At 50.7% G+C, this 27,630-nt stretch overlaps 1 protein-coding gene across 1 annotated transcript; it reads left to right on the top strand.

The window, feature by feature from the left end:
* The first annotated feature begins 180 nt into the window (after positions 1-180).
* CAPN1 (calpain 1) lies at positions 181-27,630 on the top strand. Its single transcript, XM_082340896.1, has 22 exons — positions 181-812; positions 1,560-1,827; positions 1,982-2,051; positions 2,318-2,436; positions 3,950-4,083; positions 4,171-4,339; positions 5,185-5,268; positions 5,623-5,708; positions 6,068-6,142; positions 6,282-6,442; positions 20,705-20,883; positions 21,778-21,789; positions 22,573-22,784; positions 22,884-22,923; positions 23,505-23,570; positions 23,657-23,714; positions 24,501-24,565; positions 24,965-25,033; positions 25,292-25,370; positions 25,996-26,112; positions 26,404-26,462; positions 26,837-27,630. Exons 2-22 carry the CDS (start codon positions 1,561-1,563, stop codon positions 26,861-26,863), a joined length of 2,148 nt encoding a protein of 715 aa, XP_082197022.1. The 5' UTR covers positions 181-812; position 1,560; the 3' UTR covers positions 26,864-27,630.

Raw genomic sequence — 27,630 nt, 5'->3', positions numbered from 1 at the left:
CGCCCGGCGCCCGGAGCCTGCGTCCCAGGGCGCGGGGGTGGCGTGGGGGTGGGGTCGGGGGGAGCCGGCCCTGCCCAGGAGCCGGGCTGCGGCGAGGACCCGGCAGGGTGGGGCTGCCGTTTGCAGAGCGTCCGGCAGGGGTCGACTCGCCGCCAGCCCGGCCCCTCCTCCGAGCAGCTGCCTCAGCCCGAGGTAATCTCGGCCCCGCGCTTAGGACGCGCGGGGCCGGGGGCGGAGGGACAGCTGCGGCCCCGCGGAGGAGGGGCGCCGGGGGAACGGACCCGGGGCTGTGGGCGGCGGCGCCGCCGGGCCGGACTCCCGGGAATGCCCTCTGGGGGCGCCGCGTGGGGTGGGGCCGCCCGGCCCTGCAACTCGAGCTGTTGCCCCTGGTTAAAAATACCCCCTGTCCTGTCCTCTCCCTCCCCATCCCCCGCGGTGCCCTTCCGCCCGGGCCCCAGCCCTCCCCACCCCGACTGGCGCTGGCCCCTCCCCGGGGACAACTCTGCCTTTTACTAATTTGTCCTCTCGCGCAGTTGGCCCGGCGTCTGCGGAGGGAGGGGCGGGAGACACCGTGAGTGAGAGAGATAGTCTGAGAAGGTGCCCGAGAGATAAGGGAGTGCAGAGAGGAAGCGGGGTTGGTGCCCGAGGAGGAGGAAGAGAAGGAGCAGAAGGAGGGAGGGAGGGAGGAGGGCGGAGGGGCCGCGGGAGGAGGGCGGGGAGGAGCGCTCTTCCTGGTTGGGCCCTGTCCTCAGCTGCCACCGGGGAAGCCAGCCGCAGGGACCGCAGCGACCCCCCGAACACTCCTCCCCCAGGTAAGGAGGTGGGTGGCCGGGCCGGTGTTCCCGGAGCCTGGCCACTGCTCCCGGGCTGAGGGGCTACCTCTACCCCGGGCTCTCTGAGTGCCTGGGACTGGGGCGGGGGCTGGGGAAGCCGCACAGCTCCGGCGCCCGCCCCAGCCTGCGTTCCTCACTGCCTCCAGCGGCCGGGCTGCGCTGGGCTGGGGGAGGGCCGGAGGGGAAAGGACTGAGGCGCAGCAGCCCTGATCATTCAACCTGTCTCAGGAGCCTGGGGAGGGGGACCCCGACGGCCTGGAGTACTCAGCCCCCAAGCCAGGGAAAGGGGCCAGTGTACAGGAGCTCGGCTAGTTTGAGGAGGGGGGTTACAGGCAGGGAAACAGTCAAAGAGGCCTTCCCTGGGGTCTCCCACCTTCCTGGTTCCTTGTGTTATTATTTCGGGCTCCGCCCTTCCCCAACCTGACTGGCTGACCACAGGACTGCAGACCCAGGACAATGGGCATCTGGGAGAAGAGAGGTGGTAGCACTGGGTGGGGGTAGGGAGATGGTGGCCAGCATACCTGGGGGGATGGGAAGCCCCTCTCCAGGGTTCTGGGAGCAAAGGGAGGTGGCAGCCCTGATTCAGTGAGAGGAGCAGTGAGGGGGGGAAACCCCAGGTCTGGGGAGGAAGGATGGCAGCGGGCTGGAGAGCAGTGTTAGCAGACAGGAGCCCCAGCTCTAGTCCTGGGAAGGCCTGGGTTCTGAGCAGGCCCATCTCTCCCACAGGATGGCTGAGGAGGTCATCACTCCGGTGTACTGCACCGGGGTGTCTGCACAAGTGCAAAAGCAGCGGGCCAAGGAGCTGGGCCTGGGCCGCCATGAAAACGCCATCAAGTACCTGGGCCAGGATTATGCTCAGCTGCGGGCTCACTGCCTGCAGAGTGGGGCCCTCTTCCGTGATGAGGCTTTCCCCCCAGTGCCCCAGAGCCTGGGCTTCAAGGACCTGGGCCCTAGCTCCTCCAAAACCTATGGCATCAAGTGGAAGCGTCCCACGGTGAGAGGGGCCACCCTGGGTGGGATCCAGTTTACTCCCTTCCTGGGTGAGGAGTGGGAATAGGACTCCAGGTCCCTAGAGTGGGGTCTGGGATGGCTGGGTTCCAGTTTCTAGGAGGGGCTGGCCCAGAGACAGGACTCTGGGTCTCTTGCAGGAGCTGTTCTCAAACCCCCAGTTCATCGTGGATGGAGCCACCCGCACAGACATCTGCCAGGGAGCACTGGGTAGGCCCTGGGGTGTTTTGAGTGTTTTTCCAAAGTAGTTCCCTATACCCGTTCCTTCCTGCTCTGCCTCAGCCCCTCCCTTCTGCAAGCCCAAGCAGGCTCTGGCTATCAGTGCTGGGGCTGGTTTGCCCAGATTCCTGGGTCTTTTCTGTAAGTTGAGGGGCACCCTGCCCAGGGAACCCCAGCTTCTTCCCAGCATGGCACTCGTGTGCACCATTGGGTGCAGATTGGTAGAGCAGGCCTGACGTGGCTCTTTCCCATCCCAGGGGACTGTTGGCTCCTGGCGGCCATCGCCTCCCTTACCCTCAATGACACCCTCCTGCACCGAGTAGTTCCACATGGCCAAAGCTTCCAGGATGGCTATGTCGGCATCTTCCATTTCCAGGTGAGGAGCCCCACATGCACCTTGGGCAAGGGGGATGAGGGAGAGGGGTAGCAGGCACTGGAGGTGGTGGGGACACTGAAGTTAGGGTGGCTCAGGGCCACACCTTGCAGGGCCAGTCATCCCTCTCGAAAGTATTGTATTTGACCTCTTGATTCCATCTCCGATCTGTCATGTGTGAGAATCTGTCATGTGTGAAACGGTTGGGCAGGTGTTTCGGCTGGCAGTTTTCCTGGATGCTTGTGCACATCGGGGGAAAAAAGTGCTTAGAAGAGTAGAAAGATCTCTGTGTTATGTCCTGTGGGACAAATCCTTTTCCTCCTCAGGGTCTCAGTTTCCCTATCTGAGAAACAGAGAGTGTTCTGCCGGGGAAAACCGACCAGCACATGTGGCCATCTACACCCTTGGCATCACTCCACCCACCCACCCACTCCCACTCCCAACTCCGCCTGCACTTTGGCAATCGCCAGCCTCTTAGAGAGCCTTGCAGAAAAGAAAGACTCGGGATTAAGCCTATCTGAACCAGCTTTTCCTGATGTTGTTTGCTCACAGGGCCCATTTTTCAAATTACACTAATGAATTCTCAGTAGGCTGGTTTTGAGAGAGACACACCCCCAGGAAGCCTGGATGAGAATCTCTGGCCCCCGTGTCCTCTCCTTCCGCCTAGCCAGGGAGCCCCTTGCCCTACCTCGTCCTCACCCGCCTCAGCGCCTACGGCTTGACTTGCAGGACCCACCGTGCGGTGGCAACTACTTTGGCCAAGTGCGGCACCTGCCAGCGCTGGCCCACTGGGGCGTGGCCTCACCGCCCTTTCCCCACCGTTTCCCCTCACTCCTCCAATCCGCTCCTCCCCGGCCTCTGATTGGCCCGTTCACTCCCTCACAGACAGTACGGTGGGCCCACCTCCTCCCGTCGACCCCTTGTTCCGCGCACAGACACAGCCCCGAATGCCGTAGCACTGAGTCACTTTTGGCCTCGAGGGGCCGACTCCTACCCCTCTGGGGAACTTGCCCCTCAAGGCATCTATGAAGCAAACCCTGCGGTTTGCTGGCCACCTTGTGGTTGAAGGATCTGGATGACACATTTTCATTCCACACCTAATTTACATAGGTATAGGTATCCGCACCCCCCCCCCCACACACACACACACACCCCGGCCTAGAATGGGGAGGGGGAAAGGCAGGGGTCATGGCCTTAAAAGGTTCCGGGAGAGCCAAGGCCCAAGGGCTTTGCAACCTCTCCATACCTGAAGAGTCACCTTGGTCTGTTTCAAAAACTATCAGCAATGCTGCCCTAAAAACTACCTTCCTAATCTTTAGTTTTCCCATGAGGAAGGCATTGCTGTTCCCTTTCGTGGAGAGGGAAAGTGAGGCTCAGAGAGGATAACTTGCTCAGATCCCGTGTCTAGGGTATATGACCTAGAATCAGGTATCTAGTAAGTGGGAGAGCTGCTGAGGCTTGAGCTCAGGCCCAGGGGATCTCAAAGCAGGTACTCACTATGCCCCTCTTCCCCCAGCTGTGGCAGTTTGGGGAGTGGGTGGACGTGGTGGTGGATGACCTGCTGCCCACCAAGGACGGGAAGCTGGTGTTCGTGCACTCTGCCCAAGGCAACGAGTTCTGGAGTGCTCTGCTGGAGAAGGCCTATGCCAAGTGAGTAGTGGCCCAGCGAGAGCTCCAGGCCACCCCCAGAGTGTGGGGTCCCGCTTGGTGCAGAGTGCTGACCTGGGCCTCCCACAGGGTGAATGGCAGCTACGAGGCCCTTTCAGGAGGCAGCACCTCCGAGGGCTTTGAGGACTTCACAGGTGGGGTCACCGAATGGTATGAGCTGCGGAAGGCGCCCAGCGACCTCTACAGCATCATCCTCAAGGCGCTGGAGCGAGGCTCCCTGCTGGGCTGCTCCATTGATGTGAGTGCGCGCCATCCTGTGACCTGAGTCTCCGAGTGGTTCCCTCTCCCTACCCAGCCCAGCCTCAGACTCGCTGCAGGCTTGGCTCCAGACCCCATCCTTCACCTCACACCATCCCCGGATCCTCACCCAGCCTCGCCCATCACTTCAGTCCCATCTTCCACCTCCATGCCTGGCGTCATCCTGGTCCCCAAAACCTCAGACCTCAGCTTGTTTTCCTGACTTCAGCTCCACGTTCCTGTCATCTAAGGCCTTGCCTGTCTGCTCTCCAGTTCGCAGCCTCAGACCTCAGCTCCTTCCTAGTCCCAGCTCCCGTGGGCCCCCGCTTCTTCCCGTACTCCATTCACTCCCTCAGTTGCTTTTCCGTTCCCACGACTCATCCTCAGACCTCCTTCATCCTTGATCTCAGCCTCCACCCCCCCCATCACTGCATCCTCCACTCTAACCCCGCCCCCATGCTCTTCCCCAGTCCTACCCGACTCTAGTCGGTTCTCGGCCCTCTTCTCCACCTCACTGTGTCCCTCCACATGAGGTCCTCTGAGGACCTCGTGGCTCTGTGGTGAGGGGAGGGGTGATGCATGGCTGTATGTATGTGTTCATGCATGTTTGCACGGGGTCTGGCCAGCTCTGGCCAAAAGCAGTGTCAGTGGGGTACACAGGCCCCGCCACCAGTGGTAACATTGGTGAAGTAGCAGGCAGCACCCCTTCCAGGGGCTGAGATGGGGTCAGGTTTCCTGCCTATCACTTCCCATAGCTGTTGTGTGTGCAAGGGAACGCCAAGACTCGGGGCTCATCTGCTGACCGGGGATGGGAACACTGGCCATAGTATGTGGGTCTTTCTGCAGATCTCCAGCATTCTGGATATGGAGGCTGTCACCTTCAAGAAGCTAGTGAAGGGCCACGCCTACTCTGTGACCGGGGCCAAGCAGGTACTGCCCCACGTGGAGGTCTTCCCTGCAGGGTGGTTCCTGCTTCCTTGTCTCTCTGGCCCATGGCCAGGGCTGTGGGAGAGGCCGACTCTTCCCTTGACCTCCTGCAGCACCTTTTCTATCTCCTGGGGACTCATCCAGAGATATTTATCTTGTGCCACCCTGACTTACTCTAGCTTGTGCACATAGCTGCCGTCCTCAGCAGGTTATTCCCCATCAGGCTTCTCAGCTATGCTTCCCACGGTGGGTGCTGGGTGCTGGGTGCTGAGCTGGGCTCGGCGAGGGTGAGGTGGAGGGAAGGGGTGCTAAAAGTGTGTGCCAGAAGCAGGCACTGATGGGAGGCCTGGGGAACAGGTGAACTACCAGGGCCAGATGGTGAACCTGATCCGGATGCGGAACCCCTGGGGCGAGGTGGAGTGGACAGGAGCCTGGAGTGACGGGTGAGGGGCCGCGGACACCGGCCAGGGAGGCTGGGGGAGGCTGTTCAGTGCCACTGGCATTTCTGCCGGGGGCTCTGCCAGGCCAGGGTGGGCTCGGGATTGGACAGAGGGGCCCATCTGCATGCGACTGGGTCTGAGCACTGCCCTGACAGAGCTCAGGCTGTGCGGGCCGCTGTGCCCAGCCTGTGAGCGTCCTCGGGGCATCTGACCCGGCCCCTATAAGACAACCCCTGGGACTGGGATCTCTGGACTTGGCCTGGAGGAGGCCTCCTGACCCGGGCCAGGGGAGGACAGGCCTCAGGGACAGAGGCTGGGCAGGTCAGTGGCCGGCAGCCCCTGGCAGTGCCCTTTCCCCACAGCTCCTCGGAGTGGAACAACGTAGACCCTTATGTTCGGGAGCAGCTCCGGGTCAAGATGGAGGACGGGGAGTTCTGGTGAGCAGCCCCTCTTCAGTCTGGCCATTCTTGGGGACAGGCACCCCAACTCCCAATCCCCCCAAGCCCAGCCGTGCCACGTCGCTCGGTGCCCTGGCTGGGGGCCCTGGCTCACCTCTCACCTCGACCCCCGCCCCAGGATGTCTTTCCGAGACTTCATGCGTGAGTTCACCCGCCTGGAGATCTGCAACCTGACGCCCGACGCGCTCAAGAGCCAGAGGTTCTGCAACTGGAACACCACCTTGTACGAGGGCACCTGGCGGCGGGGGAGCACCGCGGGGGGCTGCCGCAACTACCCAGGTGACCTGGCATTGAGGGCGCAGTGGGGCGGGGTCTGGCCCTGCTGCCCCGGACATGTCTTCTCTCTGAGCCTCAGTTTCCTCGCTTGTAAGGTAGGGGTAGTTGTGCTGACCTCGCGAATTTGCTTTGAGGATGAAATATTGAATGTCCTTGTAAATTCCAAAGAGCCACATTTGATTCCCTTGCTGGGGTCTGAGCCAGAGTTCTGACAAGGGGAGAAGGCTTCGTTGCTGTCCAGCCACCTTCCTGTCACTCCTCATTCTGAGACCTTCCTCCTGGCCCACTGTCTCCCTCCTTGATCCTCTGTCACCTTTCCCTGGGCATCTAGATGCATGGGGTATCCGTCCTCTCCCATCTTGCCTTCTCTTCTTACCAAGCTAGAGTCCTCATCCTTACCAGGTTGGAGTCACCATTTTAATCTCCCCCCTGCAAATGCTCGCGTTTCCCAGCCCCTGTGTCCCTCTGCTCCTCTTACCTGGTACAACCATAACCCTAGTTGAACCCTCTCCACCGGCTCCAGGACCGCTGACTGTGCCTGGAGAGAAGTTACACACCTGGGGCAGTATTTTCCCTGTAAATTCACAGACGCAAACCTCAGTTGTGCACTTTGCATGACCCCAGCAGCTCCTATGAGTATGTTCTCACTCTCTCCTCGGACCTGCCTCCACTGTCACTCTCATCTGATTTCATGGGACACCCGTCCCATTCCCACCCCCAAATCCCCCAGCCTGTCTGGACCTGTGCCTGCCTTTGCTGCCTTGCCGCCCGGGACAGTGGCAGAACTGTCCCTGCTCGTGGGGACCCCCCACCTCTGCTCCAGACTCCCTTCTCCCTCACTCTGAAAGCCTCCTGCTCCTTCGTCTGTCACCTCTCACTTCGTGTCATGATGAGAGAACTGCCTGCCTCAAAACAGTCGCCTGTCTCTCAACCCACTCCCCCGCGCATTTCTCTGCTCCCCTTCAAAGTGAAATTTCTCAGGAGTGCCGCCCTCGGCGTTTCCTTGCTGGCTTCCAGTTCAGTGTTTAACCCCCTCCAACCCAGCTTCCACCCCACCCCGGTGCTGCAGCGTCTCACTGGCCAGCTTCGGCTGTGTCGCGTCCACCACTACAGCTCTGCTCTCATGACCTGCCCCCTTTAGCAGTTCTCAGGCTGGCTCACAGCCCTCTGTTTTCAAGCATTCTTCTCCCTCGCAGGGATCTAATTTCAGTTTTTCCCCAAACAGATGACCACTGTTCCCTGTACCACTTATTGAGAAGTCTATCCTTTCCCTGCAGCGCCAGCCCCGTCATACAGTTCCCACGTATGTGTGGGTCTGTTTCTGAGTTGCTTTTCGGTCCCTTGGCCTATCCCACTGCCAAGAGTGCATTGGTTTAGTAGCTATAGATTTATAGATTTATAAGTCCTGAAATTGGACAGGATGAATTCCTTCTTCAAGAGTCTCTTAGCTCTTTGTGCTCTGTGCTTTTTTTGTTTTCTCTATGTGAATTTTAGGATCAGTTTACCAAGTCCTACAAAAAGCCCTTTTGAGATTTTACTTTGGAATTGGATTGACTCTGCAGACCAATTTGGGGAGAATTGACATCTTTACAATTTTGAGTCTTCTTATCCAAGAATGTGGTATATCTCTTTATTTATTTAGGCCTTCTTTAATGTCTTTCATCATAAAGGGCTTATACATCTGTTGAGATTTATTCCTAGATATTTTATCATCTTGTTGCTGTTGTAAATGGTATCTCTTTTAAAATTACCTCTCCCAAGTAGTTGCTGATACTATAGCATGCAGCTGACCTTTTAAGTTTATTCTGTATCCAGCAAACTTGTTAAACTGTAGTTAACTTTACTCATTTTTCTGTAGATTCTTTTTGCTTTTCTAACTGACAGTATAGCATCTGAGAATAGTGATGAATTTGTTTCTTTTCCAATTCTTATTATTTTTGTTGCATTTTCTTGTGTAATGTGCTGGCCAGGCCTGCAGCATGCTGACTAGCGCTGGCTATGTCCTGGTATTACCCCTCTCTCAAAGGAAAAGTTTTTACTAGTAAATGTTGACTGTAGATTTCACCACTAAAAACTTTTCTACTCTAGGTTTTGGTTTTTGTTTTTGTTTATATATTTATTTATTTATTGCTGTGTTGGGTCTTTGTTGCTGTGTGCAGGCTTTCTCTAGTTGCAGTGAGCGGGGTCTGCTCTTCGTTGCGGTTCGTGGGCTTCTCATTGCGGTGGCTTCTCTTGTTGTGGAGCACTGGCTCCAGGTGCGCAGGCTTCAGTAGTTGTGGCGCACGGGCTTAGCTGCTCCGCAGCATGTGGGATCTTCCCGGACCAGGGCTCGAACCCGTGTCCCCTGCATTGGCAGGCAGATTCTTAACCACTGCACCACCAGGGAAGCCCCTTGTTTTCATTTTTGTATGCACCTTTTATCAGATTAATGAAGCTTAATGTTATTAAATACTTTATTATTAGAATTAGCTTTTTTCTTCTATCTGTTAAAAAGGTAAGTTACACTGATCACTTTTCTAATATTAAATTAACCTTACATTCCTGAGATAAAAACAACAGAGTCATGACATAACTTTTTTTATACAATAATTTTACATCCATGTTCATGACTGAGATTTGCCTATAGTTTTCCTTTCTCATACTTACCTTGTTTAGTTTTGGTATTGGTGCTGTATTTGGCTGGTAAAGTGAACTGGGAAATGTTTTCTCTTTTTCTGTTTTCTAGAAGAGTTTGCATAAGGTGGGTATGATTTTTTGCTTGAGTGTTTGGTGGAACTGGTCTATAAAGCTGTCAGGCCTGCTCTTTTATTTATTTATTTTATTTTTTAAAGAATTATTTATTTATTTATTTTTGGCTGTGTTGGGTCTTCGTTTCTGTGCGAGGGCTTTCTCTAGTTGCGGCAAGCAGGAGCCACTCTTCATCGCGTTGCGCGGGCCTCTCACTATCGCGGCCTCTCTTGTTGCGGAGCACAGGCTCCAGACGCGCAGGATCAATAGTTGTGGCTCACGGGCCTAGTTGCTCCGCGGCATGTGGGATCTTCCCAGACCAGGGCTCGAACCCGTGTCCCCTGCATTGGCAGGCAGATACTCAACCACTGCACCACCAGGGAAGCCCTCTTTTGTTTTATTAATCCTATGAGGGGTTTGTCAATATTAGTCTTTAAATAGAAATGATATTTTTACTTTATTGATCCTTTTTAGTATTTTTTCTGTATTATTAATCTTTGCTTTCTAGCTTGTTATCTCATTCCTCTGCTTTCTTTGGACTTATTTTTAGACTTTATTTTATGACGTCTTTTTTTTCTTTCCAGTTTTATTGTGGTGTAATTGACATTCAGCACTGTATAAGATGCACAGCATAATGATTTGACTTACATACATCATAAAATGATGACCACAGTAAGTTTAGTGAACATCTATCATCTCATATAGATATAACATTAAAGAAATAGAAAAAGTGTATTTTTTCCTTGTGATGAGCACTCTTAAGCTCTTAGGGTTTACTCTCTGCACAACTTTCATATATAACGTATAGCAGTGTGAATTCTATTTATCATGTTGTACATTGCAGCCCTAGCACTTATTCACTTTAAAACTGGAAATGTATACCTTTTGACCACCTTCATCCAATTCCTTCTGCCCCCACCCCTTGCCTCTGATCACCACAAATGTGATCTCTTTTCCTATGAGTTTGTTTGTTTGTTTGTTTTTGAAGTATAATTGAACTACAGCGCTGTGTGAGTTCCTGGTCCACAACATAGTGATTCGATATTTCTGTACGTTTCAAAACGATCACTACAATAAATCTAGTTGTCATCTGTCACCATACAAAGATATTACAAAACTACTGACTATATTCCCCACACTGTACATTTCATATCTGTGACTCATTTATTTTGTAATTGAAAGTTTGTACCTCTTAATCTCTCTTACCTATTTGTCTTCTCTCTCTCTCCCCCTCCCCTCTGGCAACCACCTGTTTGTTCTCTGTATCTCTGACTCTGTTACTGTTTAGCTGTGTTTGTTCATTTGTTTTGTTTGTTTAGATTCCACATATAAACAAAATCATCCAGTATTTGTCTTTTTGAATTAGTGTTTTCATTTTCTTTGGAAAAATACTCAGGAGTGGAATTGCTGGATGTCATGATAGTTCTATTTTTAATTTTTTGAGGAATCTCCATAGTGAGGAATTCCATTTTGAGGAATCTCTGTGTTCTCCATAGTGGCTGCACCAATTTACATTCCCACCAACAGTGCACAAGGGTTCCCTTTTCTCTACATCCCTGCCAACACTTATTTGTTGTCTTTTTAATAATAGCCATTCTGACAGGTGTGAGGTGAAATCTCATTGCGATGTTGATTAGTTATGTTGAGGATTTTTTCATGTGTTCGTTGGCCATCTGTATGTCTTCTTTAGAAAAATGTCTATTCAGTTCCTCTGTCCATTTTTTAATTTGGTTGTTTGTTTTTTTGATGTCGAGTTGTATGAGTTCTCTGTATGTTTTGGCTATTAACCCCTTATCGGATATATCATTTGCAAATTTCTTCTCCTGTTCAGTAGGCAGTCTTTTCATTCTGTTGATAGTTTCCTTTGCTGTGCAAAAGCTTTTTAGTTTGATGTAGTCCCGTTTGTTTATTTTTGCTTTTGTTTCCCTTGCCTGAGGAGACATATCCAAAATAATTTTACTAAGACCCATGTCAAAGAGCCTACTGCCTATGGCTTCTTCTAGAAGTTTTATGGTTTCAGGTCTTACCTTTAAATCTTTAATCCATTTTGAGTTTATTTTTGTATATGGTGTGAGAAAGTAGTCGAGTTTCATGTTTTTGCATGTAGCTGTCCAGATTTCCCAACATCATTTATTAAAGAGGCTGTCTTTTCCCCCATTTTGTATTCTTGACTCCTTTGTCATAAATTGCCCATATAAGTGTAGGTTCATTTCTGGGCTCTCTGTTCTGTTCCATTGATGTATGTGTCTGTTTTTGTGCCAGTACCATACTGTTTTGATTACTGTAGCTTTGTAGTATAGTTTGAAGTCAGGGAGTGTGATATCTACAGTTTTGTTCTTCTTTCTTAAGATTGTTTTGGCTATTCAGGACCTTTTGTGTTTCCATACAAACCTTAGAATTATTTGTTCTAGTCCTGTGAAAAATGTCATTGGTAGTTTGATAGGGATTGCATTGAATCTGTAGATTGCCTTGGGTAGTATGGTCATTTAAACAATATTAATTCTTCCAATCCATGAGCACAGTATATCTTTCCATTTGTGTCCTCTTCAATTTATTTTATCAGTGTCTTATACCTTTCCAAGTACAGGTCTTTTACCTCCTTAGTTAGATTTATTCCTAGGTATCTTATTCTTTTTGATGCAATTGTAATTTTATGACTTCTTAAATTAGACACTTATTTCATTAATTTTTTTTCCTGTGTATGCACCTAAAATGATAAATTTCCCTCCAAGTGTACCTTTGAGTTACACAATTTTGATATGTAATGTTTTTAAGAATTGTAATATAATTCACATACCATAAAATTCACACTTTTAATGTGTACAATTCAGTCATTTTAATATGTTCACAATGCTGTGTGATCATCACCATCACCTAACTCCAGAACATCTTCACTGTGCTGAAAAGAAACCCTGTATCCATTAGAAGTCACTCCCTAACCCTCTCACCCACCAGCCCTGTAACCAGTAATCTAATTTCGTCTTTATAGATTTGTCTATTCTGGACATTTCATATAAATTGAATCGTGCAATATGTGGCCTTTTGTGCCTGGCTTTTTTCCCTTAGCATAGCATTTTCAAAGTTCATCCATGTTGTAGTGTGATCAGTACTTCATTTCATTTGTAGGGCTGAATAATATTGCATGATATGGATATACCACATTTTGCTTATTCATTCCAAAGTTGATGAATTGTTTCCAGTTTGGGACTATTATGAGTAATGCTGCTCTGAACATTTATGTACATATGTTTGTATGAGCATATGTTCTCTTGGGTCTAAAGTAGGAGTGAAATTTTTAGGTTGTATGGTAACTCCATGTTTAACTTTTTGAGGAACTGTAAACTGTTTTCCAAAGTGGCAGCCATTTTACTTTCCATTTTACATTCCTCCTAGCAGTGTATGAGGGGTCCAATTTCCCCACATCCTCATTAACACTTATTGTCCAACTTTTTTATTATAGCCATCCTAGCGGGTGTAAAGTGGTATCACATTGAAGTTTTGATTTGCATTTCCCTAATGACCAATAATGTTGAGTATATTTTCATCTATTTATTGGCCATTTGTGTATCTTTTTTGGACGGTCTATTCAAATAGTTTGCCCATTTTTAGATCGGGTTGTCTTTTCATATATTCCTTATATATATATATCTCTTTATATATTCTGGATGTGAGCCTTATGAGATAGATGGTTTGTATGTATTTTCTCCCATTCTGTGGGTTGTCTTTTCATTTTCTTGATAGTGTCCTTTGAAGCACAGAAGGTTTTAATTTTGATGAAGCCCAATTTTTATTTTTTTCTTTTGTTGCTCATGCTTTTGGTGTCATAATCTAAGAATCCATTGCCAAATCCATGGTCATTTATCTGTGTCTTCTTCTGAGAGCATTATGATTTTAGCTCTCTTATATTTAGGTTGTTGATCCATTCTGAGTTAATTTTTGTTTATGGTGTAAAATAGGTACCCAACTTATTTCTTGTGCTTGTGGAAACCCACGTGTCCTAGCATCATTTGTTGAAATACTATTCTTTCCCCATTGAATGGTCTTGGCACCCATGTCAAAAATCAATTGGTGGGCTTCCCTGGTGGCGCAGTGGTTGAGAATCTGCCTGCCAATGCAGAGGACATGGGTTCGAGCCCTGGTCTGGGAAGATCCCACATGCCACGGAGCAACTAGGCCCGTGAGCCACAACTACTGAGCCTGCGCGTCTGGAGCCTGTGCTCCGCAACAAGAGCGGCCGCGACAGTGAGAGGCCCGCACACCGCGATGAAGAGTGGCCCCCGCTCGCCGAAGACCCAACACAGCCAAAAATAAATAAATTAATTAATTAATTTAAAAAAAAATCAATTGGCCATTTATGTATGAGTTTACTTTTGGCTCTCAGTTCTGTTCTTTTAGTCTGTATGTCTATTTTTATTCTAGTACCACACTGTTTTGATTATTATAGATTTGTAGTAAGTTTTGAAGTCAGGAAGTGTGAGTCTTCCAACTTTGTTCTTTTTCAAGATTGTTTTGGCTTCTGGGCCCCTTACAATTCCATATGAATTTGAGGATCTGCTTTTCATTTCTGTGGGAAAAGGTTGTTGGAATTTTTTTTTTTTTTTTAACGACTAGCTAAACTGAATTGCAGAGCATGAATTTGATTGTTTTATAGCTACTTTATTTATTTATTTATTTATTTATTGGCTGTGTTGGGTCTTCGGTTCGTACGAGGGCTTTCTCTAGTTGCGGCAAGCGGGGGCCACTCTTCATCACGGCGCGGGGACCGCTCTTCATTGCGGTGCGTGGGCCTTTCACTATCGCGGCCCCTCCCGTTGCGGGGCACAGGCTCCAGACGCGCAGGCTCAGCAGTTGTGGCTCATGGGCCCAGCTGCTCCGTGGCATGTGGGGTCTTCCCAGACCAGGGCTCGAACTCGTGTCCCCTGCATTAGCAGGCAGATTCTCAACCACTGCGCCACCAGGGAAGCCCCAGGTTGTTGGAATTTTGATAAGGATTGCATTGAATCTGCAGATCACTTTGGGTAGTATTGACATCTTAATAATATTGAGTCTTCCAGTCCATGAAGATGAGATGTCTTTTGACTTTTCTATGTCTTCTTTAATTTGTTTCAGCAATGTTTTGTAATTTTCAGTGTACAAGTCTTTCAACTCCTTGGTTAAATTTATTCCTAGGTATTTTATAGTTTTGGATGCTGTTATAAAGAAATTGTTTCCTTAATTTCCTTTTTGGATTTTTTCATTGTTGGTGTATAGAAACACAACTGATTTTTGTGTTCTGATGTAATCTGCAACTTTGCTGAATTTGTTATTAACTCTAAACTTTCTTGTGGATTCTTCAGGTTTGTCTATATACAAGATAATGTCATTTGCAAGTAGAGATAGTTTTCTTCTTCCTTTTTCAATTTGGATACTTTTTCTTTTTCTTGACTAATTGCTCTAGCTAGAACTTCCAATACAATGTTGAATAGTGGTGGTGTAAGTGGGCATCATGTTCTTGATCTTGGGGGGAAAGCTTTCATTTTTCTTTTTTTTTCACCACTGAGTATGATATTGGCTGTGGGTTTTCCATAAATGCCCTTTATCATGTTGAGGAAGTTCCCTTTTATTCCTAAATTTCTGAATTTTAAAAAATATTTATTTATTTGTTTTTGGCTGCACTGGGTCTTCATTGTTGTGTGCAGGCTTTCTCTAGTTGGTGGCAAGCAGGGGCTACTCTTTGTTGTGGTGTGTGGCCTTCTCATTGCGGTGGTTTCTCTTGTTACAGAGCACGGGCTCTAGGCACGCGGGCTTCAGTAGTTGTGGCACGCAGGCTCAGTAGTTGTGGCTCGCGAGCTCTAGAGCGCAGGCTCAGTATTTGTGGCACATGGGCTTAGTTGCTCTGTGGCATGTGGGATCTTCCTGGATCAGGGCTCGAACCTGTGTCCCCTGCATTGGCAGGCGGATTCTTAACCACTGCGCCACCAGGGAAGTCCTGAATATTTTTATGATGAATTTGTTTTGGAGTTTCTAAAATGCCTTTTCCATGTCAGTTGAGATGGTCATGTGTTTTTTTTTCCCTTTGTCCTATTAACATGATGTATTACATTGATTGATTTTCTTATGTTGAACCATTCTTGCATTCCTGAGATAAATCCTATTTCATAGTATGTAATCTTTTTAATATACTGTTGGATTTGGTTTGCTAGTATTTTGTTGAGGATTTTTGTATTGATATTCATAAATGTTACTGGTCTGTAATTTTCTTTTCTTGTGATGTTTTTATTTGGCTTTGGTATCAAGGTAATCCTGGCCCCGTAGAATGAGTTACTTTATCAAAAGAAATAGTAATGTAAATGAGAAATCACATAGAATAGTAATTAAAGCACTGTGTACCTATATTAAAAAAGAAAGAACTGAAAACAATTGCCTAATTTTCCACCTTAAGAAACTAGTAAATGGGCAAACTAAACCCAAAGCAAGCAGAAGAAAGCCAAATAAATGAAACAGAGAAACAATAGAAAAAAATCAATGAAACCAACAGTTGGTTCTTTGAAAAGCTCAGCAAAAAGTGCAAACCTTTAGCCAAACTGAACAAGAAAAAAGACAGAAGACTCAAATTACTAAAATCAGGAATTAAAGAGAGAACATCACTATCAACCCAACAGAAATAAATGATTTATAAGAAAATACTGTGAACCATTGTATGACAACAAATTAGATAACCTAGATGAAACTAACAAATCCCTAGAAAGAAACAAACTATGAAAATTGACTCAAGAAAAATAAAAAATCGGGATAGACCTGTAACACTTAAGAGATTGAATCAATAATCAAACCTCCCAGTTATTATTTTATTGTTGATTTTTAACTTAATTTCCTTGCAGTCAGAAAATATGATCTATATGAGATCATAGCTTAGAAATAAACAGAAACTGGTGGTATGGCCCAGCACGTGGTGAGTTTTCATGAATATTCACGTGTTCTTGAAAAGACTGGCTAACACATACATTGTGTTAGCACTCCTGTAAATATTTTAAATATAACAACCTGCTTAACATTCACACTGACCCTATGAGGGATGTACTACATTATCACTATTTTACAGATAAGGAAAGTGAGACACAGAGTGATTAAGCAGTTTGCCAAAGTCACTAATAAGTGGCAGAGCTGGGATTTGAACCCTGTCAGTGTGAACCTGGAGTCTGTTCTCTTGACCAGTATACTGTTCTCTGAATGTTAGGGGGAATCTTCTATAATTGTTCATTATATCAAACTTATTGATCACTTTGTCTGCTTAATCTATCCATTATTGGAAGAGGAATAATAAAATCTCACACCATCTTGCTGGCTTTGCCAATTTCTCCCTTTATTTCTGTCAGTTATTTTTCTTTGCATATATTGAGCTAGGTACATCAAGTTTAAAATTGTTATAAGTTCCTAGTGAATTAAACTTTTTTTTTTTACTATCTAGTGACCACCTTCATCTTTAATAATTCTTTTTACTTTCAAGTCTGTTTCAGTCTGTGTTACTATGCTGTTGCAGTTTTCTGTTAGTTACTACTAGTACTTTTGTGGTATGTCTTGTTATACCATTTGATGTCCGATCTTTCTATAGCTCAGTGTTTTAGTTATCGCTCATAAATAGCATATAACTGATTTTTTTAAAAGTTGAATTTGGAAAACATTGTCCTTTGATTGGAAAGTTTAATCCATTTACATTCGTAGTGATTACTGATATATTTGTATTTATTTCAGCAGACTTACTATGCATTTTCGATTTGTCCCTCCTGCTATGCCTTCTTTTGGATTGAATTTTTTCTTTTCTCTCTGCTAGTTTTTCCCTCTGTGAGTTTGGAAGACAGAAGAGCTTGCTTAATAAGTTCCACAGCTAGTTGATCAATATCTTTACCCTCCACCTGAATAATGTAAAGACTTGAGAATATTTAAGTTGGATCACACCCTCCCTTTGTTCAATCTGCTATCTTTAGCTAGTATTTTAATTCTTAACAGTTTTCTGCCTGTCCTAAATTAAGCACCATCATCATCCCCATTATTTGTGATAGCCCGTATTTGTTTGATTACCCACATAATATTAGTATTTTTGCTCACTATTCTCATGAATGGTGAGACCTTTCATCTGAGATCATTTTCTGTCTGTCTGCAATATATCCTTTTGAATTTCTTTTACTGAGGGTCTTTTGGTGATAAACTTTCTCAGTACTTGTATAAAATGCCTTTATAGTGTGCTCATTCTTGACAATTCTCTGGATATAGAACTCTGAATTGACATTACTTTCACTTCCCTGAATATGCTATTACTCTTCACTCTGCTTCCACTGTCACTGTGTGAGTCGGGAGTCTGTCTGTCTACCATGCCTTCTGAAATGGTTTGTCTTTTCTCTCTTTTAAGATTCTTTTTCTTTGATATTCTACAATTTGACCATGATGTGTTGAGGTGGGGATTTCTTTTTATTATGCTTTGGATTTGTCGAGCTCCCTGTGTATGAAGATTGATGTCTTTCAACAATTCTAGAAAATTGTTAGCCATGATCTTTTAGAATATCACCTTCCTACTCTCTTTATTTTCTCCTTTTGGAATGCCAATCAAATGTAAGCTGGACCTCCTCAGTCAACCCTCCAGATCTCTTAACATCTCTTAAATGTTCCATCTCTGAATCTCCCTGGATTGCATTCTGGGTAGTTTCTTTAGATCCATTGTCAATGCCCTAATTTTCTTTTTTGCTGTTGGTTAATCCTTCCAACAAATACTTAATTTCACTTGAAAAGTTTATTTCTGGAAGTGTTAATGGCTCTTTTTCTAATCTGTTCATTCTTGCTCATATATTCAAGCATCTCATTTATTTCTTTAAGTATAGTAAGCCTAGTCTTTCATATTCTGTGTCTGATAATTTCAGTATCTGAAGTCTTGGTGAGTTGTTGTTTGTCGTTGTGGCTGCTCATTCTCAGCCATCATGAGGTTCATCCATTGTGGCTGCTGGTTCTCAACCTTCTGAGGTTTTTGGCTTATTTGACCTAGAATTTATCTTCAGGAGTTGTTTGAGTTATTGGATGAAGTTAAGTTCGTCTAGTGTTTCTGCCAGTCACCTGGGATACTCCCAACCCAGGACTCTTAAAAATAAATTTTCTCCTTAAGGTTTTTTTTTTGACCTCATGGGCAGCATGAATTAAATCTGCAAGCTCATGAGAAGGCTGGCTTGTGGTTATAAATCCTCAGAGAATGTTTCACTTCCTCCCAGTGGTTTTATTTTTCTTTCACACTTACCCTGCTGGCATTCCTCATGGGGCTTCCAGTTTTATGGCTGTGATCTCCTACTGGACCTTATCTCCTGCCCCTGAGCCCAGGCAGGACTCAAGATCTCTAGGAGTCTGCAGAAATCCTTTGGCATTATTTACCTTTCATGGCTCCCAGTTTCCATTTTTTAAAACAGCTTTATTGAGATATAATTCACATACCACATAATTCACCCATTTACAGTGTAAAATCCAATGTGGCCTTTACTATATTCACAGAGTTGTGCACCCATTATCACATCAATTTTAGAACATTTTCATTACCCCCAAAAGAAAACCTATACCCCCTGGCTCTTACTCCCAAGCCCCTCCTCCCCCTCATTTCCAGGCTACCACTAATCTACTTTCTGTCTCTATGAATTTGCTTGTTCCCGACAATAATTTAATATAAATGGAATCATACAACACGTTGTCCTTTGTGACTGGCTTCTTTCACTTAGCATAATGTCTTCAAGGTTCATCCATGTTATGTAGCATGTGTCAGTACTCCATTCCTTTTAATTGCTGAATAATATTCCATTGTTTAGTTATATCACATTTTGTTTAAATTGGGTTGTTTCTACCATTTGGCAATTATAAATAATGCTACTTGGAACGGTCACATGTTTTTTGTGTGGGTGTATGTTGTCATTAATCTTGGATATACACACACACACACACCCAGAGGAGTGGAATTGCAGGGTCATATGATAATTCTGTGTTTTACCATTTGAGGAACTGCCAGACTATTATGCAAAGTAGTTGCACCACTTTACGTTCCCACCAGCTGTGCGTGAGGTTCTGATTTCTCCACATCCTCGCTTATTTTTTTTAATTTTTTTTTTTTATAAATTTATTTAGTTTTGGCTGCATTGGGTCTTCATTGCTGTGCACAGGCTTTCTCTAGCTGTGGAGAGCGGGGGCTACTCTTGGTTGCGGTGCACGGGCTTCTCATTGCAGTGGCTTCTCTTGTTGCGGAGCACAGGCTCTAGGCGTGTGGGCTTCAGTAGTTGTGGCACACAGGCTCAGTAGTTGTGGCTCATGGGCTCTAGAGCACAGGCTCAGTAGTTGTGGTGCACAGGCTTAGTTGCTCCGCGGTATGTGGGATCTTCCCAGACCAGGGCTCAAACCCATGTCCCCTGCATTGGCAGGCGGATTCTTAACCACTGTGCCACCAGGGAAGTCCCCACATCCTTGCTTATTATCTGTCTTTTCGATTAATGTTAATTTTGTATGTAAGGAGGGGGAAATGCTGGACTTATTGGTGCCTTTAAAAAGAAGTTTTGCGTATTCTATCCGGCACTTGGTTGTTTTAGTCAGGAGGATTGTTCAGGCAGCTGAATCACTAAATTGCCAGAAATGCAAGTCCCCCTCAGCCCTTGCAGCTCAGTGGCCTCCTCTCAGACCCTGCTTTCTCTCGCCATCTTCTAAGTCACCGTCCACACAGCAGCCACCTTCTTTTCTTTTTTCTTTTAATATTTATTTATTTGGTTGCACCACGTCTTAGTTGCAGCAGGCAGGCTCCTTAGTTGCAGCTCCAGGGCTCCTTAGTTGCAGCTTGCCGGCTCCTTAGTTGCAGCAGGCGGGTTCCTTAGTTACGGCAGGAGGGATCCTTAGTTGTGGCACGCGAGCTGTTAGTTGCGGCACGCGAGCTGTTAGTTGCGGCGTGCATGTGGGATCTAGTTCCCTGACCAGGACTCGCACCCGGGCCCCCTGTACTGGGAGCACGGAGACTTATCCACTGTGCCACCAGGGAAGTTCCTGCAGTCACCTTCTAAAATCCTGATCCAATCATGCCCCTCCCAGTGCAAACCTGTCAGGGGGTCCTTTTGCTCTTTGATTCAATCCACACTTCTTATCACCGATCCTGCTTCCGCCAACCTCTGCCAACCTCCCTGGATCCCCTGTGCTCACTGGAGCCCCAGGTGTGGGTCTTTTCTTCTCCCTCTGCCTAGGCTTCCCAGGGCTTCCCCTTCAGGTCTCAGCTCAAATGTCACCTCGAAGATTCCTTCCCTGCCCGACTTCAGCTTGCTTTCTTTGTAATTGTTCCATTAACTAACCTGACTTGGTCATGCTTTGCCTCCGGTTCGTTCTGGCATGGGAGCTCATGAGGGCAGGGACCCTGTGTATCCCTGTGGCACATCTGTCACTTGGCACACGGTGGCCACAGTAATATTTGTTGAATGAATGAATGAATGAAAACATGGGGGAGGGAAGGCTTGGGGTGACTGCTCTGCTTCTCCTCTGATCCCGCCTCCCTACCTCCTGCAGCCACCTTCTGGGTGAACCCCCAGTTCAAGATCCAGCTGGAGGAGACGGATGACCCAGACGACGACTACAGCAGTCGGGAGTCAGGCTGCAGCTTCCTGCTCGCCCTCATGCAGAAGCACCGGCGTCGGGAGCGCCGATTTGGCCGCGACATGGAGACCATAGGCTTCGCTGTCTACGAGGCGAGTGAGCCGGCGGATCGCCCAGCACCCGGCAGAGAAAGCGGCCTCCCGGCGAGCTCCGCCAGGGGGCGCCAGCGGCGCCAGAGGACAAGGCGGCGCCCGCCCGTCCTGAGCCGACTGGGGCCAGTCACACCCCTGAGGCACGCAGCCCTAGACTGAGCCTTCGGGAGGCACCTGCTGAGGCCCTCCGCCAGCACTGGGGCAGCCAAGGGCCTAAAATTCATCCCGTGAGGCGGGTGGAGGATGAGGAAGATGCTAGCTAGGAGAGGGGAAGGTTCTGGGATTCTCCCCTGTCCTTAGAGGCTGCATGGCTGCTTTTGGGCAGAGGGATCTGCCTTAGCTGACACCTGGGAGAAAGACTTTGACTCAGTTTCAGAAAGAAGTGGGCAAGTGGTCTTCCCTGAAGGAGTAGTGAGCTCCCTGTCTTGGAAGTATGTATGCAGAGGCTGGCCATGGAGGGCCCTGCTTCACGCACTGTATTCAAGACAGAAACATCTGGATCTCCCTGGTGGGGGTAAAGGACAGTTGCAGCCTCAGCCCAGGCCCACAGCCCCTTGTAGCAGATTGGGGTGCACCTCCAATGTCCCTGGGCTGGAGGGCTCTGCAGTTGGCCACCCCGGGGGTCAGTCCTGGAGGCTCTGGTTCAGAGCTGAGGTGCAGGGCGTTCCAGGGACAAAGAGGGCCCTGCCTGGGCCTCCCTCCTGGGGTCCTGGGGTCCCTCTCTGGCATGAATACAGGTCTGGGTCAACACTGGCCCCTGTCCAGGACCCTGTCTCCTGGTCTCCTCATCCCATCATTTTCATCTTAAGAACTCAGGGCCGTTGCCCAGCACACACCACAGCGTCTGCCCCTGGGCCAAGCAAGCATCTCTAACTTCCCTCATCTCTCTGGCAGGTCCCTCCGGAGGTAGGTGTGGCATCTGACTCGCCTGGATTTGCACACCCTTGAACACACATGGCCCGATGGTGCCCAGAGGGAGCAGGACGGCAGCAAGCCCACACGTAGAGAGCTAGGAAGTCTCCTCATTCTGGGGCTAACACGGTGCCCCCGCCCCCTGCCCACTGTTCAGTGGGCAGAGCAAACACTGTCCTCCTGGGGGTCAGAGCAGGTAATAAGTAAGGGAGCTGGATTTGAACCCTGGCCCTCAGAGCCCCACCTGACACGCACCCATGAGGCTCTTCCTGTCTTACTGTTTACACTGAGGCCATCTGGGGTGCTGGTTAGGAGCAGGTTGGTGAGTGGGCTGAGTGTCCTGTACCCTTGAGCAAGTTGCTTAGGCTCTAAGCCTTGGCGTCAGTGTCTGTAAAATGAGTTGTCATGAGTGTTAAGTGAGGTGACGTGTAAAAGGCCCTGCAGTGTCTGACACAGGGGAAGCTCCGGGTAAGGATAATGAGAAAGTTATTTCATGGTGTCACAGTATCTACATTCACCTCATGGTGTCTCCTCCCCTCCACCCGGTGCAGTAGGCAGGACTGTTACCCCCATTTTACAGATGAGGCAACAAGCACTGTGACTTGTCAGGGTCAGGTAGCCTGTGGGTGACTGAGCTGTGACACAGCTCTCCAGCCGTGTGGCCAGAACCTGGAGCCTGGGGTCTGGTTCTGGGTCTGGATCTGGGTCTGGGGGCAGCTCCTAAGGGTGGGCTGAGCGGGCAGCTGCAGCCCCCGCTCCCTCCTTCCCTCCCGCCAGCTGATGGGCCAGCCGGCCGTGCACCTGAAGCGGGACTTCTTCCTGGCCAACGCGTCTCGGGCCCGCTCCGAGCAGTTCATCAACCTGCGGGAGGTCAGCACCCGCTTCCGCCTGCCGCCCGGGGAGTATGTGGTGGTGCCATCCACCTTCGAGCCCAACAAGGAGGGCGACTTTGTGCTGCGTTTCTTCTCAGAGAAGAGCGCTGGGACCCAGTGAGTAGAAGACCCCCTCCCCGCTCTCTGCGCCCCCCCCACGCCCCTCCTGCCCCACCCCCACTGCTGACTGGCCCCCTGTCTCCCCACCCTCTGCAGAGAGCTGGACGACCAGATACAGGCCAATCTCCCTGATGAGGTACGTGCCCTGCCCCCACCAGCCACCCTCCTCCTCTCCCTCACCCTGGGTGTCCTGTGCCCTGGGCTCCGGCTGGCAGCGCAGAGCCCCTCCTGGCAGGAGCCGTAAGAGTAATACTAATCCCTCATTTGCCCAGCACTTTACAGTTTGCAAAGGACTTTGTGATAATAATGGCACAGGGTCCCTGGGTTCTTGCTCTCTGCTGGGTCTGTGCTGAGCTCTTTACCTGGGTCACCCCATTTCCTCCATAACAGTTGTGTCAGGGTGCTGTCACTATCTCCCCTCTCAGTGGGAAACTCAAGTTCAGAGAGGTTAAGGAACTTGCCCAAGGTCGTGCAGCAGGGAATCAAAGCCTCACTGTTCATCATTGAGCTGACCTTCACCCTCCACATTTAGGCCACAGAGGCCTGGACAGGGATAGAGTAGGGGCCAGGTTCCCATTTTACAGATGAGAAGAGTGAGGCTCAGAGGTGAAGTGCCACATAGCTGATGAGTGGTCCCAGCCCTGCCTCCAGCAGCTGCCCATGCAGGGGCCTGGCTGGGGCACCCCTGACCTGCTCTCCCCCCGCTTCTCCATCCAGCAAGTGCTCTCAGAAGAGGAGATTGATGAGAACTTCAAATCCCTCTTCAGACAACTGGCAGGGGAGGTAGGCTGGGCGTGGTGGACGGGTGCTCGGGGGCACCGAGGGGCAGCCTTTCCCCAGAGTGGGTGCCATCCTCCCTCTTCCCCCAGGACATGGAGATCAGCGTCAAGGAGCTGCGGACCATCCTCAACAGGATCATCAGCAAACGTGAGCATCCCTGAGGGGCTGCTCTCCACCCCATGTCCTGCTTCCCAACCCCCCTACGCCCCCACCTCCGTTCCTCCAAGCTCCAGAATCTAGCCTTCCGCTCCCACCCTGGGCTGAACCCAACCCCTTGGTCTTCGTGGGTGCGGCACCCTCCACCACCTTTCTGAGCCCTGCTCACCCCCTTTTTCCTCCCAAACTCCTCATGCCGTCTTGCTGTTCTCCATGCCTGAGCGCTGTGCCTGGTGTAATTAGAAGCTTAGCCGGCTGACAGCACCTTAGGGCCAGTGTGTGGGCCCCATTTCCTCCCAGAAGGCAGGTGGCCGGCTTCACTCCCCAACGTGCAAAACTGAAGGCAACCGCCCTTCAACCTTCCCTTTGCCCCCGCCTCTGACCTCTCACCTCCGACCTCTGTCCATGCTGTTCCCTCAGCCCAGAACCCCCCTCCTGCTCTTCTCACCCTTCGGGGCCTGCAGCAAACCCCACCCCTGCCGTGACCACCTATGCTGCACGTTTCTACTGTGTTTCTTTCACTTCTATTTAGCACTGTTCCTTTTCACTTGGGTCTAATGGCGGTGTTGACGTGCCTGTTGGGACACCGGCTTGACCGCTAAAATACCTTAAACTCTTTTTTCTGATGATGGAATCCTACACACCTACTAGCCTAGATTTTACACACCACAGGACAGGAATGGTGCCTCCCGGACCCTTGTCCCGCCAGTGTGCCCAGCACGGGGCAGGCCCGGGAAGCTGGCTGGGTTGAGGTGTTGGGACTGGTTTTTCTTGCAGACAAAGACCTGCGGACCAAGGGCTTCAGCCTGGAGTCCTGCCGCAGCATGGTGAACCTCATGGACGTATCCTCCCTTTGCTTTTGCCTCCTGAGCCGGGCTTTGGGTTGGGATGTAGGCATGGGGAGAGCCCTGGGTGACCCATCCCAGGAGTAGCGCAGAGAGAGGGACAAATGTGGACAGACCAGTTCCTTCCTGGCATCTTCCCATTGATCGGGGTGGGGCGGGGACCAAGGCACAGGCCTGTGTTGAGTGAGAGGCGGGCAGGGCCCCGTCTGCAGGTGACCCTAAGGCTGGTGCTCTGTTTGCACCCCTCCCAGCCACCCCGATTCCGGCCTGGCCCCAGGCAGCCGTCTGCGTGCTCCTGCCCCTTCTCCCCTCCCCCTCCTCGTCTTGCTCTCCCCTGTGCTCACTCACCCGGTGCCTGGTCTAAGCTGTGGAGTTTTCTTCTTAATGGCCGCCCAGCGTGATGGCAACGGGAAGCTGGGCCTGGTGGAGTTCAACATCCTGTGGAACCGCATCCGGAATTACCTGGTAGGTGGTCCCTGCTGGCAGCACCCTCCCCTCCTCTGCAGCCTCAGTCACGGCGGGCGGCCGGGCTCCGGCTCCCAGACAAGCTGCGTGGACTAGTCCCTGGCCCTGGGTCTGCCTCTCCGAGCCCACGTATCCCAGTGGCTGACCCCCTTCGGGCCTCTCCCCTCCACCCTGGTCAGCCCTCCACCCTGGGCAGATGGGAAGGGCTGGATGCTCGCCAAGCCCTCACCCTCTGCCCCCCACCCCCACCCCCCGCAGTCCATTTTCCGGAAGTTTGACCTGGACAAGTCGGGCAGCATGAGTGCCTACGAGATGCGGATGGCCATCGAGTCTGCAGGTGAGGCCTGAGGGCTGGTGGCACTCGTGGGGCCCCAGGGAGATGGCCCTGGGTCGCTTCTCTGACAGCTACCCAGGGCGGTGGCCCACCCACTAGCCCTTGTCCCTGGAGGGGGTGATGGCAATGGTGGTGAAGTAGTAACAGCCGTCTACTGCCTTTTTCTCCTGGTGACTGAGCCAAGCGCTTTATCAGCATTTCCTTTTGTTCTGACTGCAGCCGGATGAGGATAGGGTCTTTTATTATCCCACTGAGCAGAAAAAAGTGCAGCTCAGAGAGGGGTAGTGACTGGCCTGAGGCCACACAGCCAGGGAGGCGTGGAGCTGGCCTCCAGAGCTTCCAAAGGGAGCAGTGCAGGGCTCTCCTCGCAGTCCCACGTCAGGATGAGGCCAGGGCATTCAGAACAAATGAAACTGGACCCTGGGCCCTGATGGCCAGCACCTGCTTCCCTGGGGCACTCTGGGTCCTCAAGCTCTCTCTGGACCAGCACTTGCCCAGCTCCCGGCCCTGCCCAGGAGGTCTTCATGCCCCCCAGCCCTGGGGCTCACCCTGCCCCGCCTCAGTCCCCCTCTCCGCCCCCTCTGGCCCGGCTGCACCTCCCTGGCCCTCACCTGCTCTCCTGCGCCAGGCTTCAAGCTCAGCAAGAAGCTGTACGAGCTCATCATCACCCGCTACTCGGAACCCGACCTGGCTGTGGACTTCGATAACTTCGTGTGCTGCTTAGTGCGGCTGGAGACCATGTTCCGTGAGTGTCCCCGTCGGCTCCCCGCTCCAGCTCAGTCTCCAACTCGTCCCCAACGAGCGTCTCGGGGAGGTGGAGGTCCAGGCAGGCTGAGTGCCAGGCGACAGGGAGTTGGGTGGGAACTCTGGAGGGGGCTCTCGAGCAGCAGGAAGGGCTGCTCCCCGGCTGTGAGGGTGAGAGAGCTTGCGGCGCTGTGGGGAGGTGGGGGTGAGGCAGGAGGTGGGCCCGGTCCTGGCCCTGCCTGAAGGTCCCACTGAGTTCTCCGCCCCATGTCATCATTTCTTGAACACACAGGGTTTTTCAAGACCCTGGACACGGATCTGGATGGAGTCGTGACCTTTGACTTGTTTAAGGTGGGGCTGTCCTCCGGTCGGGTTGGGGAAGGTGCTCAGGGGCGGTGTTTTCTTACCCTCCTGGGCTGGAGGCTGCGGCCTCAGTGCCAGCGCCAGCCCTAAGGCCGGCCACCTGGGTCCTGCAAGGACACGCTTGGGTGTCTGGGTCCTGGGAAGGATGGGCCAGACCCCTGGAGGCCTGTACAGGAGCCAGCAGCCTGGGCTCCCAGGGGTCGAGGAGGAAAGAGAGTGTCCCGCCCCCCTCCCCGGGAGGGTCCCTCGCCCACCTGCACTCAAGGGGGTGAGGAGATGGCGACTCCTGAGCCATGGAGCTGGGAGGCCGGACTTGGGGTTTCTGCCCTGGCTGACCCCTCTCTCCGCCCTCTGCCCGGCAGTGGTTACAGCTGACCATGTTCGCATGAGGGGCTCTTGCATGAGCCCCTTGCTGTGCTTCTCTGCCCTCCTCGTCTGCCGGGCCGTGCCTTCCCGCCACGCCACGCCAGGCCACACCAGCTGCAAGTGCCTTCCTTGGAGCAGGAGGCGGCCTCGTCCTCGTCCTCACCTCCTGGCCACCCCAGTTCATTTGTTCTGGGCAGAGCTGTGTGACCCTCCCTGCCTCCACTGGCCACGGGCTCAGATGGACTCCCCCAGCCCCTCCGGTTGCCAAACTGGGAAGGCAGCTTTTGCTAGTTTCTGCCTCAGGATGGGGCCCCAGGGGGAGCTGACAGCCCCAGGCCTCTGGACATCCTGATGTGTCCCCTCCCCTCCCTCCACAGGCCACCCATTCCACCCCCAAGCCCACCACGCCCCACCTGCAGACTTTAAACTATAACCACTAGCTCTGCACAGCCTGCCGTCTAGCCGTGCGGAGCGCCCTCCCAGCTGGGGCCTGCTCCGCAGGGCTGGGAATGAATGCCTGTTCCTTCCTGTGCCGAAGCCCGTGCCCCCCTCTGCCCCACATTCCCCCCAGCCCTGTCCCCACTTGCCGACCAGGAGCGGCCTGGCCTGCGGGGTGGTCAGGCCTTCCCTCCCTCCCTCCCTCCCTCCTTTTTTATATTGGTGATTTTAAAGGGGCCTCTGTGGGGACTGATGTACCACCTACGGGGGTGCCAGAGGCACCTGGGCATGGGGTGGGGCAGTCTCATGTTTCCATGCAGAGAAACCCCAAATAATAAAGGAAACGGCCCCA

Source organism: Balaenoptera borealis (genome assembly GCF_965194805.1).
Source record: "Balaenoptera borealis genome assembly, chromosome: 11".
NCBI lineage: Eukaryota > Metazoa > Chordata > Mammalia > Artiodactyla > Balaenopteridae > Balaenoptera > Balaenoptera borealis.
Note: the sequence above shows the minus strand (reverse complement) of the source record. Positions and strands in the feature narration are given on the sequence as shown.